A 15,982-nucleotide genomic window follows, 5' to 3' on the forward strand; every position below is an offset into this window, starting at 1 on the left:
CGGGCACTGGGGGGCCCAGGCCTAAAGCTGTGTAAGGGACCCAACAATTTCTGATGGCCGCCCTGACTACAACACCCCCCATGTACTGTACAGAGGACGGCTGGGACTTCCTATTCTCCCCTCCTCAGCACAGACATGGGAAGTAGTACCGGGTGACCCCCCCCCCCAGTACCGGGTGACCCCCTGGGGGGGGCTCTGCCATGGCAGTCATACAAAGAGGGCGGACCGGACACAAGAACGTCTTCGTTACCTAATATAGCAACCACGACGTCACCACGCAGGATTTCGATGGATCCGCGGGACAGGAAGTAGAGGGCGGTGAGCACATCCCCCGCATGCACCAAGGTGTCACCCGGAGGAGCATGGGTGGTTTTGAATTTCATGGCCAGCGCCCGCAGGCAGCCCTTGGTGGCCCCCTTGAAGGGTTTACAGTTCTGCAGAAGACTCCGATTGAGGTGAAGACAAATATCAGCCTGAAGACATTCTGGGAAACCTTTCAAAACCTGAAGAGAAAAAGAACAAGAGGACCAATAAAGAGTGAGGAAAGGAGAGGACAATATAGAGAGGGGACAGAGGAGAGAACAATATAGAGAGGGGACAGAGGAGAGGAGAGCAGAGAGAGGGGACAGAGGAGAGGACAATATAGAGAGGGGACAGAGGAGAGAAGAGGAGAGAACAATATAGAGAGGGGACAGAGGAGAGGAGAGGACAGCAGAGAGAGGGGACAGAGGAGAGGAGAGGACAGCAGAGAGAGGGGACAGAGGAGAGGAGAGGACAGCAGAGAGAGGGGACAGAGGAGAGGACAATATAGAGAGGGGACAGAGGAGAGGACAGCAGAGAGAGGGGACAGAGGAGAGGAGAGGACAGCAGAGAGAGGGGACAGAGGAGAGGACAATATAGAGAGGGGACAGAGGAGAGGAGAGGAGAGGACAATATAGAGAGGGGACAGAGGAGAGGAGAGGACAATATAGAGAGGGGACAGAGGAGAGGGGAGGACAGCAGAGAGAGGGGACAGAGGAGAGGACAATATAGAGAGGGGACAGAGGAGAGGAGAGGACAATATAGAGAGGGGACAGAGGAGAGGACAATATAGAGAGAGAGCAGAGGAGAGGGGAGGACAGCAGAGAGAGGGGACAGAGGAGAGGGGAGGACAGCAGAGAGAGGGGACAGAGGAGAGGACAATATAGAGAGGGGACAGAGGAGAGGAGAGGACAATATAGAGAGGGGGCAGAGGAGAGGAGAGGACAATATAGAGAGGGGGGACAGAGGAGAGGAGAGGACAATATAGAGAGGGGACAGAGGAGAGGGGAGGACAGCAGAGAGAGGGGACAGAGGAAAGGGGAGGACAGCAGAGAGAGGGGACAGGGGAGAGGACAATATAGAGAGGGGACAGAGGAGAGGAGAGGACAATATAGAGGGGACAGAGGAGAGGAGAGGACAATATAGAGAGGGGACAGAGGAGAGGGGAGGACAGCAGAGAGAGGGGACAGAGGAGAGGGGAGGACAGCAGAGAGAGGGGACAGAGGAGAGGAGAGGACAATATAGAGAGGGGACAGAGGAGAGGAGAGGACAATATAGAGAGGGGGCAGAGGAGAGGAGAGGACAATATAGAGAGGGGGGACAGAGGAGAGGAGAGGACAATATAGAGAGGGGACAGAGGAGAGGGGAGGACAGCAGAGAGAGGGGACAGAGGAGAGGGGAGGACAGCAGAGAGAGGGGACAGAGGAGAGGACAATATAGAGAGGGGACAGAGGAGAGGAGAGGACAATATAGAGAGGGGGGACAGAGGAGAGGAGAGGACAATATAGAGAGGGGGGACAGAGGAGAGGAGAGGACAGCAGAGAGAGGGGAAAGCAAAAAATGGTATGAAGAAGAGAATGGCAGTGAGGAGAAAAAGAGGAGAGGGAGAGATCACAAGGAATGGAGATAAGGAGGAGATGAGAATAGGGAGAAGGCAGTACGGTGAGTAGATGAATATATTAGAGAGGATGGTGGAGGATGCGGGTCACAGACATTTCTGGTGAAGACGGAAGGTGGGATACAATGGTTGTCAGAGGTTGTCAGGTGGGATACAATGGTTGTCAGAAGTTGTCAGGTGAGATACAATGGTTGTCAGAGGTTGTCAGGTGAGATACAATGGTTGTCAGAGGTTGTCAGGTGAGACAGAATGGTTGTCAGGTGGGATAGAATGGTTGTCAGAAGTTGTCAGAGACGTTTGGACGCACCGCGTTCATGTCGATGCCGTTGGTGTATGACCAGGCGTGTTGGAAATACTCCTCCAGTCGCTGGCGGAGGGGGTTGGGAATCTGGTGGAAGCGGATGAACTCTCGGACCCGCAGCATCTGTGTGTGGTACCTGGCGGTGCCGGAATAAAGCCTCTGGATGATGGCGGACACATTCCCGAAAATACTGGCATACATCAATGCTGGAGAAGAGGGAGAGACAATGTTACATGATTTACCCCACTATAGATAGCGCAATCTGCATCTTCTGAACACGCCTCCATTACTCCCGGCGTGGAGTCATAGTTCTGCTATGGGTGCAGTATGGGAACACGGCACCGTCACCTGCAGGAGAACTGTCTGTGATCACCAAAGGAAGCATGCCTGCACAGGATAAGGACCGGATCGGTGCCTACAGGGTAACACAGACAGTTCCTATTGCAGATCGGTCCATGATGCGTCCTAGGGAAGTTTCTTCCATAAGGTAACAGGGGGGGGGGGGGGCAGATTATTTTGACTTTTGTCCGGATGATCTGCAGACAAGTGAAGAATGTCATTTGCTGCTCTTCCTCCTAATGTCCTGTAGATGGCAGTGTGACATCACATAATTCCCTATCCAGAAATCTGCCTCCTCCAGAACTTTCCTCCATCCATGGTCCAACCTCCTCCCAATGACAGGAGAGACCCCCCCCCCCCACGATGGGAAGAGAGGAGCTGCTGCCATTTACTACAGGTGGAAGCTCCAGGCCTGTCCTACTAACCTCAATGAGTGACTAACCTGAAACAAGCATGTAGCCAGTGAGCTCCTGTCATGCATGCCTTCTCGGGTTCAATCACTGCCTTTGGTGGAGTTCCTTTTCAGTCTACTTTACCAGCCCTGATATTTCCCGGGATTGGCTGATGGGGGGCGAGCGCCCATTTTCCCAAAGCTGATTTCACAGGAAAAGTTGCGATTATTACAGAGTGCGGAGATCAGATTCAGGATTTGTGGACTTTTCTTTGTCGGCACTGACAGTGATCACATGACCAATGAAGAACACGCCGGCCTCTAACACTTTGTTTATAGACAAAGCCATGTGATCACCGATTCAGCGACAACATGGCGGTCATTGGTTTTGTTGCTAAATAAGACCAAACATATTTTTAAGGCTGTTTATAGACAGTCATGTGATCACCAACTCGGTTCAGGCATGGTGATCAATGGCTTTGTTTATAAACAAGACCAAACTTAACTTTGTTGCTGTTTGTTTATAAACAAAGTCATGTGATAACCAGTTCTGTGCCAACATGGAGGTCAATGGCTTTGGTAATAAACAAGAACAAACCAAACTCTGAGAATGTTCATAGACAAAGTCATGTGATCACCGATTCCGTGCTGAGATGGTCATCACATGGCTTTGTTTATAAATAAGACCAAACCAATCTTTACGGCTGTTTGTAAATAAACAAAGTCATTCAATCACCGATCAGTGTTGCCAACCAACCGTAGATTTACGGACAGCCCGTTAAAACAGGGCACTTTTCTCCTGCCCGTAAATGCCCGTAGCAGGAGAAAAGTGCCAGTAAATCTACGGCGGCGGCGGCAAGGTCGGAACTGCGCATGTGCGGCGCGCAGTTCCGAAGATTCCCGACTGACTCCGAGTTCTCTCGCAGAGATCAATGCAGCAGGTCCGCCTGCGCCCGCCCCTGCCTCCGCCCCCGCCGTCATTCAAGTTTTCCCGCCAGCCGCTGGCGCTGACAGTGAGTGCGTGCAGCATGTGGACTGTGCGTGGAGACCCGCCCATTCTGTGACAATAGCGAATGAGAATTCGCTATTGTCACATGGATCCTCCTCCTGGCCAATCAGGGAGCGGGTCCTCCCGCTTCCTGATTGGCCGAAAGGCAAACACCGTGCCATTGGACGAGGAGGGGGCGCCGCGGGAGGACTAAAGACACAAGGTGTAAATAACTCACTCGTATAGATGATCGAGATCAGAAACCACAGTGCGCGCCGGGATGCTTCCGCGTTCCACGGCCGACAACCGGAAGTGACGTTTGACGTCGGAGACTCCGCCCTATTTACACCTTGTGTATCATCTGTATATTGCATTTATTCACCATGGGGCTTTCTTCCTTCTATGTGAGCATTTAGGCCATTTGCCACCTGGCCCACGCCTGCTCCCCACAACGAAGAGGAACCCCCTACAACCCGATATACAGGTCGTATCAGCTAAACGCCACCTAGTGGCCACTTATGGACTTTACACCCTAACGTCCTTTTATTATTATTTTTTCACAGTTTATGTGGCACGTTTATTTATTCATTTATTTTCACATATCAGCAACTTGGTTTACATGCCTATGGTAGTGGGTTGATTACACTCACGGTATTTATTCATCTCCACTGTTCGGTATTTATTTTGATTTATGTGTATATACACCTTGTATTTTTTTATTTTCACTTATATTATTTCGGCACAATTTCACTAGTAGTTGGGTCATCACACCCCACATTCCCTTTCACGCCGCTTGGGGCATTTTCTAAGAATTTTATAGGTAGCGCCAACACCAATCATTATAATTTATTTAACAATCATTGGGGGCAATGTGTGGCTGGCACTCAGTCTGCAATCATTGGGGGCAATGCTGTGGCTGGCACTCTGCAATCATTGGGGGCAATGCTGTGGCTGGCACTCTGCAATCATTGGGGGCAATGTGTGGCTGGCACTCTGCAATCATTGGGGGCAATGTGTGGCTGGCACTCTGCAATCATTGGGGGCAATGTGTGGCTGGCACTCTGCAATCATTGGGGGCAATGCTGTGGCTGGCACTCTGCAATCATTGGGGGCAATGCTGTGGCTGGCACTCTGCAATCATTAGGGGCAATGCTGTGACTGGCACTCTGCAATCATTGGGGGCAATGTGTGGCTGGCACTCAGTCTGCAATCATTGGGGGCAATGTGTGGCTGGCACTCTGCAATCATTGGGGGCAATGTGTGGCTGGCACTCTGCAATCATTGGGGGCAATGTGTGGCTGGCACTCTGCATACATTGGGGGCAATGCTGTGTTCTGGCTCTCTGCAATCATTGGGGGCAATGCTGTGTTCTGGCACTCTGCAATCATTGGGGGCAATGCTGTGGCTGGCACTCTGCAATCATTGGGGGCAATGTGTGGCTGGCACTCTGCAATCATTGAGGGCAATGTGTGGCTGGCACTCTGCAATCATTGGGGGCAATGTGTGGCTGGCACTCTGCAATCATTGGGGGTAATGTGTGGCTGGCACTCTGCAATCATTGGGGGCAATGTGTGGCTGGCACTCTGCAATCATTGAGGGCAATGTGTGGCTGGCACTCTGCAATCATTGGGGGCAATGTGTGGCTGGCACTCGGCAATCATTGGGGGCAATGTGTGGCTGGCACTCGGCAATCATTGGGGGCAATGTGTGGCTGGCACTCTGCAATCATTGGGGGCAATGTGTGGCTGGCACTCTGCAATCATTCCTTATGGTGCAGTCCACCATGGGAAGAAAGTTGTGAGCATATTAGTGATTAAAGTATGTAACCGTTTAACTGGCAGTGTAAACCTTTATTGGGACTCAAATGATTTTATGGGCAGCCAGATAATTGGACTCTAAATATGGACCTTTCTGATCCAAGGTATGGGCAGCACCACTAGGGGAATAGCACAGCCAATTGTAGCACCACTAATTGTAATGCAATGGACAGTTCTTTATTTTCCAGTGGATGTACTACCTCAACTTGCAACTAACAGTTATTTAAAGCAGAGCTCCACCTAAAAAGGGGAAGCTCCGTTGGTTTTCTTTCTCACCCCCCCCCCCCCGAGTCCGACAGCTAGCAGCGCACTGCAGACTGGAGTAGTAGAGAGAGGAGTCAGGGCCCGGGGGCAGAGGACATCAGTGTCCCGCTCCTGTGCCCCCTTCACCTCTCCATGTTAATGGAGAAATATGGTTTTTGACTTTTGTTTAACCTAAACACATTGCTAATAGCACTATCTACATGTTTATAGTTTAAGTATTGATATTTGCACGGTTTAGCACTGAAAACAGCCTGTTTATGTACATTTTTGCAATGCCAGTAAAAAATTGGTGCCGTCCGTAAATTTTGGACGTTTTGCCAGTAAATTTCCCTCCGGGAGGTTGGCAACACTGTCACCGATTCAGTGCTGAAATGGTCATCACATGACTTTGTTTATAAACAAGAACAAACCTAACTTTATTGGTGTTTGTTTATAGACAAAGTCATGTGATAATTAATTCTGTGCCAACATGGCAGTCAATGGCTTTGGTAATAAACAAGAACAAACCGAACTCTAAGAATGTTCATAGACAAAGTTATGTGATCACCGATTCCGTGCTGAGATGGTCATCACATGGCTTTGTTTATAAATAGGACCAAACCAATCTTTACGGCTGTTTGTAAATAAACAAAGTCATTCAATCACCGATTCAGTGCTGATATGGTGGGCAAAGAGTTTGTTGATAAATAAGATCAAACCTAACTCTGATGCTGATTGTTTATAGACAAAGCCATGTGATCCCCAATTCAGCGCCAGCACGGGCAATCACATGACTTTGTTGATAAGACCTGGCACGTAGACTTTGTTTATAGACAAAATCATGTGATCACCGATTCAGCGCCAACATGGCGGTCATTGGTTTTGTTGCTAAATAAGACCAAAAACATATTTTAGGGCTGTTTATAGACAGTCATGTGATCACCAACTCAGTTCAGGCATGGTGATCAATGGCTTTGTTTATAAACAAACCTAACTTTGTTGCTGTTTGTTTATAAACAAAGTCATGTGATAATTAATTCTGTGCCAACATGGCGGTCAATGGCTTTGATAATAAACAAGACCAAACCGAACTCTAAGAATGTTCATAGACAAAGCCATGTGATCAGTGATTCCGTGCTGAAATAGTTATCACATGGCTTTGTTTATAAATAGGAACAAACCAATCTTTACGGCTGTTTGTAAATAAACAAAGTCATTCAATCACCGATTCAGTGCTGATATGGTGGCAGAGCGACACCATTCTGGATAGAATGAGAATTACAATATTTTTTCTTAGAATAAAGATCACGATTTCGCGGGGTGACAGCATCTTTCACATTATACAAAAAAAATTGGGTGAACTTTAATGTTTAGTTTTTTTGTTTTTTAATTCATTAAAGTGTATTTTTTTTCTAAAAACAAAACTGCATTTGAAACTTCTGCGCAAATACTGTGTGACATAAAAGATTGCAACAATCTACCTTTTTATTCTCTAGGGTCTCTGTTAAAAAAAAATATATATATATATATATAAAATGTTTGGGGGTTCTAAGTAATTTTCTAGCAAAAAATACTGATTTGTGTAAGCAACAAATATCAGAAAAAGGTTTAGTATTTAAGAGGTTAATCTGCCCTCACTTACAGATGGAAGTTCATTCCTTTGATGTAAGAGAAGGAGATGATACATTGTAACACATTGTGTTTATAGTTATCTCCCAGTCCTAACTTTGATAAACATTTGCAGAGGCCCTTTTTTTTTTTTTTTTTTTTTGACAGCTGTGAGTGAGCTTTGTAAGACTCTGATGCTGGTTGTTTATAGACAAAGTCATGTGATCCCCAATTCAGCGCCAATAAAAAAAACCCTCCCCCGTGAAAATTCCCTACCCTCGTCACTATGTAACTATGTAACTTCCGGTGCACGTACGTCATGCATCAGCTGAGCCGCTTCTCAGTGCGCATGCTCAGGCAGAAAATGATCGGCTCACACCGGAAGTGACGAAGGTAGGGAATTTTCACAGGGTAGGGTTTTTTTAACGTTACAGCGGCTTCCCGTGAAATAACCGTACCCTAGTTCCCAGTGCTTAAAGCGTTGGGTTAGCAAATGGTGTCGGCTTCCCGTGAAAATACCCTACCCCCGTTCCCCAGCGGGTCGAGGAAAATGTAAAAGTGTCTCCTAATGGAGGAAAATTAAAAAAAAAAAATATATATATATATATATATATATATATATATAATTTTTTTTTAATCATTACATTTCGATTAATATATATACAACTTCTTCCATTAGGAGCCACTTTTAAATTTTTCTGGACCCGCCGGGGAACGAGGGTTGGGTATTTTGACGGGAAGCCACCGCTTTAAAGACAGGGAACAAGGGTAGGGTTTTTTCACAGAAGCCGAGATCATTATCTGTGCACGCATGCGCACTGGGAAGCGGCTCAGCTGATGACTGACGTACCCTAACCGGAAGTGACAAGGGTAGGGAATTTTCACAGGTAGGGTTTTTTTTAACGGAACACCGGCACAGGCGATCACATGACTTTGTTGATAAGACCTGACACGTAGACTTTTTTTATAGACAAAGTCATGTGATCACTGACTCAGTGCCAACATGGCGGTCAATGCCTTTGTTGCTAAAAAAGACCAAAGGTATCTTTAAGACTGTTTATAGACAAAGTCAATTTGGTTCAGGCATGGTGATCAATGGCTTTGTTTATAAACAAGACCAAACTTAACCCTGCCGGCATGGGCAATCACATGGCTCTGTTGATAAACAAAGCTGTATCACTGACTTTCTTTCTAGGTGCATTATCCGGTAGCATGTCCCTCATTGGGCGCTGTGGTTACTCCTGCAGTGATGTAGGGTGTCAGTGGGAGGAACCATGGTAACCAACGGGGGACACGCTATACTAAATACTCAGAAGTGTTGGATGGAAGAGCAAAGTTCTTCAAAGATTTGACTCCTCCCGCTTGTTTTTAGGGTGCTTGTGGACTTGATCCATTTTTGGGACAGCAGACCCCCCATTTTAGCAGAATAATACATTTCCCCAAAATTTCTGCATGGGAAAGTCTCTGGTTCTGTTCACCATGACTGTATATGATGGAGTTACTTACATCCGATCAGCATGACGCATATGGAGAAGATCTTCTCGGAGTTGGTGTTGGGGGAGACGTTCCCGAAGCCCACGCTGGTCAGGCTACTGAAGGTGAAGTAGAGGGCGGTGACATACTTGTCGTTGATGGAGGGCCCCGACTTCAGGTTGCTGTTGTTGTACGGCTTCATAATCTGAGTGCCCAGCGAATAGAGCCAGCCGATCGATCGATATTCATGGTCGTAGTGTTCCATGTGACCGATGGCATACCAGATGCAGGCCAGCCAATGAGCGATGAGGGCGAAGGTGCACATGAGGAGGAAGAGGACGGCTGCTCCGTACTCCGAGTACCGGTCTAACTTACGGGCCACTCGTACCAAGCGCAGGAGGCGGGCCGTCTTCAATAGGCCAATCAGAGTGGTGGTCTGGAAGGATACAAAACGAGACTCAGAAATGGGAAAATTGTGTGCCGAAGACGAGACGGAAAACATCAAACGAGAGATAAGATTAACAAAAAGACGGAGAAGGCCACAAAGTCACACAAACACACCAGAGACGTGACACCGCCCACCGCCGTCCGCCATATTGTCACTGGAGAGCCTTTTTATTGGTTCAGTTAATCATCAATGGTGCAATGGGGGAGGTTTTATGTAATAGGAGAGGATGAGGCATGGGGCGCTAATTACTGACATAGATGGGGGGCGATGCAGCCAATCATATACAGAGTCCAATTCACATCCACAGTACAGGCGGGGGAGACACCCTGCTGGGTCCTCAATGAAACCTATGTCAGGAAGTCAGCTGTGAGCAGCAAAATATTCTCCCCCCAGTAGTAGCATAACATGAGGGGGGGAGGGGGTCAGCCAGTGCAGTCGCCCCGGGTGCAAAAAATTAGATGGGCGCAGACAAGGCCGGTGGAGGTGTGATCAGAGTGGAAGAATGGGGGTGGTCTGGGGGTGTGATCAGAGTGAAGGGGGGGTTCTGGGGGTGTAATCAGAGTGGAAGGGAGTGTGATCAGAGTGGAGGGATGGGGGGGGTCTGGATGTGTGATCAGAGTAGAGGGATGGGGGGGTGTGATCAGAGTGGAGGGATGGAGGGGATCTGGGGGTGTGATCAGAGTGGAGGGATCTGGGGGTGTGATCAGAGTGGAGGGATGGGGGAAATCTGGGGGTGTGATCAGAGTGGTGGGAGGGGGGGGGAATCTGGGGGTGTGATCAGAGAGGAGGGATGGGGGAATCTGGGGGTGTGATCAGAGTGGAGGAGTGGGGGGGGGGGTTCTGGGGCTGTGATCAGAGTGGAGGGATATGGGGGAGCTGGGGTTGTGATCAGAGTGATGGGATCTGGGGGTGTGATCAGAGTGGAGGGGTGGGGGGGTTCTGGGGGTTTGATCAGAGTGGAGAAATGGGGGGGGGGGGGTTCTGGGGGTTTGATCAGAGTGGAGGGATGGAGGGGGGGGTGGCGTTCTGGGGTGCGACGATACTCACCGTCACTGGGAGTGAAAGACAGATACTTAATGGACACAGAATATGGTTTGGATTACTTTATATGGGACAGTAATATTTATCTCAAGAAACATAGGAAGATTGCTTCACACAGTCAGACTCATAGAAGATGCTAATATCATCAGCTTAACCACCTGTCTTCCACACATCGATGAATATGCTGATATACTCACCTGTTATCTACAATGGGATCTGTGTTTACACTTCTGATATTGTGTATTGTACTTCAATGTCAGAGACGGACAGTCTGTCACTGGTGGTCTCTTCCTATGGTCTGTGTATTGAGGTGTGATGTGGATTCTGTTAAGCCTGTCTGTCCCATTGTTAATTGTTAATGAACTCACATATTGTTTCTGTCCAAATGACTAGATAATTAGTTCAGGTTAATTCTATTTCTGTATACAATTTCATCTGCATATGATAATGTAATCAGACAACCCCTGACCTGATGGGGTAATCTGATCAGGAGGGGGATGTCCATGCTGTATATAAACTGTGTGAGTTGTTCAATAAAGGGAAGGTTCCTCAACTTGTACAAGCTAAGTTGTTGGCTAGCTTTGTATGGGGGCGGCTAGGATATTTGATATCTATGTTCAAGACTGGAAGGAAGCCGTATACTGACAGAAGTTCACAAAAACAGTGTGGGTCGCGGTTCCGTTACATGGGGGTTTGATTAGAGTAGAGGAATGGGGGGGGTTCTGGGGGTTTGATCATAGTGTAGGGGTGGGGGGGTTCTGGGAGTGTGATCAGAGTTGAGGAATCTGGGGTATCGGGGATAGGGGGGCAGGTTTCTTATCAGCGTGTGAGGGGGGGGATTTCTGCAGCTGTAATCAGGCAGGAATATCTGGGGGTGTAATCGGAGTGGAGGGATGGGTGGGTTCTGGGGGTGTGATCAGTGTGGAGGGATGGGGGGATCCGGGGGTGGGATCAGTGTCGGGGAGGGTATCTGGCAGTGTGATCAGAGTGTCGGGGTGGGGTATCTCGGGGGTAAGATCAGAGTGCGGGGGGTATATGTGGGTGTGATCAGAGTGGGGGTATCCGGGGGAGTGTTATCGGGGTATCCGGGGGGAGGGGTATCTGGGGGTGTGAGCAGAGATTTGGGGGGTACCTGGGGTGTGATCAGAGTGTCGGGGGGTTATCTGGGGGTGTGATCAGAGTGTCGGGGAGGGTTACCGGGGGGATGTGATCAGAGTGTCGGGGGTGGGGGGTATCTTGGGGTGTGATCAGACTGGGGGTATCCAGGGAAGTGTGATCGGGGTGTCGGGGGGATATCTGGGGGTGTGATCAGAGTGTTGGGGGGTTATCTGGGGGTGTGATCAGAGTGTCGGGGAGGGTTACCGGGGGGATATGATCAGAGTGTCGAAGGGGGGGGGGGGTATCAGGGGGTGTGAGCAAAGTGGGGGTATCGGTGGAAGTGTGATCAGAGTATTGGGGGGGTATCTGGGGGTGTGATCAGAGTGGGGGTATCCCCGGGTAAGGGGGTGTAAATTACTTGCCTTGCCCCACCCACGCTACGCCCCAGGACAGGAATTTTAGATTAGCGCTATTTGGTTCTCATTATCTCAGAGAAGTAGAATATTCCGCCCGTCCCACCCCCCGGGGGTCTGGGGATCATTTAAAGGGCATTATTCATCATTATTATCTACAGAAAGCTACATAATAAAGGTGGTGCCGGTCATCCAGGGGTGGAAATATTTTTTAATTCAGAAAAGAACACAGAATTGAAGGATGAAAAATGCACAGAAAGCAGTTTATACACATCGTCCCGCTGATAGTCACCGCCTCCTTTGTATCCCCCAATCAATGACAGGAGGAAGATCCCGCCTTCACCGATGCGGCACCGCCCACCATGCCATTAATGCTGCATCATGTGTACATTATAATAGAACTAGTGTCAGTACACATAGAAAACACCAGGGGGAGCCATCAGTCCGGGGCTGATATCCCAGCATGCCCTGCCCACCTCTGATAACAATGTGTATAGACAATGAGGTCCCCATCCAGGGGAATGATATGAGGAACAATCTCACTCATAGTGACACTGATACATTATAACAACAAGTCAGAGACTGGAATCATCACACCGCCCTGAGACAGTCACTTTACCTCTCTTCGGCTCTTTGCACTTTCTTCGATCCTCTTCCTTAACTTGAAAGAAAGAAATTTTTGATTCAATCTCTGACTGATGAGTGTTGTAAGCGACAGATTGTTCTGCTCCGTCCCGGCTCACTCTCTGACCAATGAGCATTCTACGTCACAGACTGTTCTGCTCCACCCAGGCTAATTCTCTGACCAATGAGCATTCTAAATCACAGACTGTTCTGCTCCACCCAGGCTCACTCTCTGACCAATGAGAATTCTACGTCACAGACTATTCTGCTCCACCCAGGCTAATTCTCTGACCAATGAGCATTCTATGCCACAGACTGTTCTGCTCCACCCAGGCTCACTCTCTGACCAATGAGCATTCTACGTCACAAACTGTTCTGCTCCACCCTGGCTCACTCTCTGACCAATGAGCATTCAATGCCACAGACTGTTCTGCTCCACCCAGGCTCACTCTCTGACCAATGAGCATTCTACGTCACAAACTGTTCTGCTCCACCCAGGCTCACTCTCTGACCAATGGGCATTCTACGTCACAGATTGTTCTGCTCTGTCCCAGCTCACTCTCTGACCAATGGGCATTGTACGTCACAGATTGTTCTGCTCTGTCGCGGCTCACTCTCTGACCAATGGGCATTCTACGTCACACACTGTTCTGCTCTGTCCCGGCTCACTCTCTGACCAATGGGCATTCTACTTTACAGACTGTTCTGCTCCACCCAGGCTCACTTTCTGACAAATGAGCCTTCTACGTCACAAACTGTTCTGCTCCACCCAGGCTCACTCTCTGACCAATGGGCATTCTACGTCACAGATTGTTCTGCTCTGTCCCAGCTCACTCTCTGGCCAATGGGCATTCTATGTCACAGATTGTTCTGCTCCGTCCCGGCTCACTCTCTGACCAATGGGCATTCTACGTCACAGACTGTTCTGCTCCACCCAGGCTCACTCTCTGACCAATGAGCATTCTATGCCACAGACTGTTCTGCTCCACCCAGGCTCACTCTCTGACCAATGAGCATTCTATGCCACAGACTGTTCTGCTCCACCCAGGCTCACTCTCTGACCAATGAGCATTCTACGTCACAGATTGTTCTGCTCCGTCCCGGCTCACTCTCTGACCAATGGGCATTATACATCACAGACTGTTCTGCTCCACCAAGGGTTACTCTCTGACAAACAAGCATTCTAAATCACAGACTGTTCTGCTCCACCCAGGCTCATTCTCTGACCAATGAGCATTCTATGCCACAGACTGTTCTGCTCCACCCAGGCTCACTCTCTGACCAATGAGCATTCTATGCCACAGACTGTTCTGCTCCACCCAGGCTCACTCTCTGACCAATGATCATTCTACGTCACAAACTGTTCTGCTCCACCCAGGCTCACTCTCTGACCAATGGGCATTCTACGTCACAAACTGTTCTGCTCCACCCAGGCTCACTCTCTGACCAATGGGCATTGTACGTCACAGATTGTTCTGCTCTATCCCGGCTCACTCTCTGGCCAATGGGCATTCTACGTCACACACTGTTCTGCTCTGTCCCGGCTCACTCTCTGACCAATGGGCATTCTACTTTACAGACTGTTCTGCTCCACCCAGGCTCACTCTCTGACCAATGAGCCTTCTACGTCACAAACTGTTCTGCTCCACCCAGGCTCACTCTCTGACCAATGGGCATTCTACATCACAGATTGTTCTGCTCTGTCCCAGCTCACTCTCTGACCAATGGGCATTCTACGTCACAGACTGTTCTGCTCCACCCAGGCTCACTCTCTGACCAATGAGCATTCTATGCCACAGACTGTTCTGCTCCACCCAGGCTCACTCTCTGACCAATGAGTATTCTATGCCACAGACTGTTCTGCTCCACCCAGGCTCACTCTCTGACCAATGAGCATTCTACGTCACAGATTGTTCTGCTCCATCCCGGCTCACTCTCTGACCAATGGGCATTATACGTCACAGACTGTTCTGCTCCACCAAGGGTCACTCTCTGACAAATGAGCATTCTAAATCACAGACTGTTCTGCTCCACCCAGACTCATTCTCTGACCAATGAGCATTCTACGTCACAGACTGTTCTGCTCCATCCCGGCTCACTCTCTGACCAATAGGCATTCTACATCACAGACTGTTGTGCTTCACCCAGGCTCACTCTCTGACCAATGAGCATTCTACGTCACATACTGTTATGCTCCACCCAAGCTCACACTCTGACCAATGAGCATTCTCTGTCACAGACTGTTCTGCTCTGTCCCGACTCACTCTCTGACCAATGACCCTTCTACGCCACAGACTGTTCTGCTCCACCGAGGCTCACCCTCTGACCAATGAGCATTCTAAGTCCCAGACTGTTCTGCTCCATCCAGGCTCACTCTCTGACCGAAGGACATTCCAAATCACAGACTGTTCTGCTCCACCAAGGCTCATTCTCTGACCAATGGCCATTTTAAGTGATAGACTGTCCTTTTCCCCAGCTTCACTCTCTGACCACTGAGCATCCTAAGTGACAGACTGTCCTTCTCCCCCAGCTTCACTCTCTGACCACTGAGCATCCTAAGTGACAAACTGTCCTTCTCCCCCAGGCTCATTCTTTGATCACTGAGCATCCTAGGTGACAGACTGTCCTTCTCCCCCAGCTTCACTCTCTGACCACTGAGCATCCTAGGTGACAGACTGTCCTTCTTCCCCAGCTTCACTCTATGACCACTGAGCATCCTAGGTGACAGACTGTCCTTCTCCCCCAGCCTCACTCTCTGACCACTGAGCATCCTAAATGACAGACTGTCCTTCTCCCCATCCTCACTCTCTGACCACTGAGCATCCTAAGTGACAGACTGTCCTTCTCCCCCACCCTCACTCTCTGACCATCCTAGGTGACCGACTGTCCTTCTCCCCCATCCTCACTCTCTGACCACTGAGCATCCTAAGTGACAGACTGTCCTTCTCCCCCATCCTCACTCTCTGACCATCCTAGGTGACAGACTGTCCTTCTCCCCCATCCTCACTCTCTGACCACTGAGCATCCTAAGTGACAGACTGTCCTTCTCCCCCATCCTCACTCTCTGACCATCCTAGGTGACAGACTGTCCTTCTCCCCCAGCTTCACTCTCTGAGCATCCTAAGTGACAGACTGTCCTTCTCCCCCAGCTTCACTCTCTGACCATCCTAAGTGACAGACTGTCCTTCTCCCCCAGCCTCACTCTCTGACCACTGATCATCCGAAGTGACAGACTGTCCTTCTCCCCCATCCTCACTCTCTGACCATCCTAGGTGACAGA

At 49.2% G+C, this 15,982-nt stretch overlaps 1 protein-coding gene across 2 annotated transcripts in view; it reads right to left on the reverse strand.

The window, feature by feature from the left end:
• The window catches only part of KCNH2 (potassium voltage-gated channel subfamily H member 2), a 275,734-nt gene that overhangs the window by 17,267 nt on the left and 242,485 nt on the right, over window positions 1-15,982 (reverse strand). The window contains exons 7-10 of one of the 2 annotated variants that reach the window (XM_082258536.1): window positions 12,698-12,739; window positions 9,112-9,514; window positions 2,226-2,425; window positions 251-503 (exon numbers count right to left, since the gene is read on the reverse strand). In XM_082258536.1, coding sequence (XP_082114662.1) covers window positions 251-503; window positions 2,226-2,425; window positions 9,112-9,514; window positions 12,698-12,739 — 898 coding nt within the window. The remainder of the gene's footprint in view (window positions 1-250; window positions 504-2,225; window positions 2,426-9,111; window positions 9,515-12,697; window positions 12,740-15,982) is intronic. The other variant, XM_082258537.1, reaches the window with a different exon arrangement.

The sequence above is a fragment of the Pelophylax lessonae genome (genome assembly GCF_965119305.1).
Source record: "Pelophylax lessonae genome assembly, chromosome: 5".
NCBI classification, from domain to species: domain Eukaryota; kingdom Metazoa; phylum Chordata; class Amphibia; order Anura; family Ranidae; genus Pelophylax; species Pelophylax lessonae.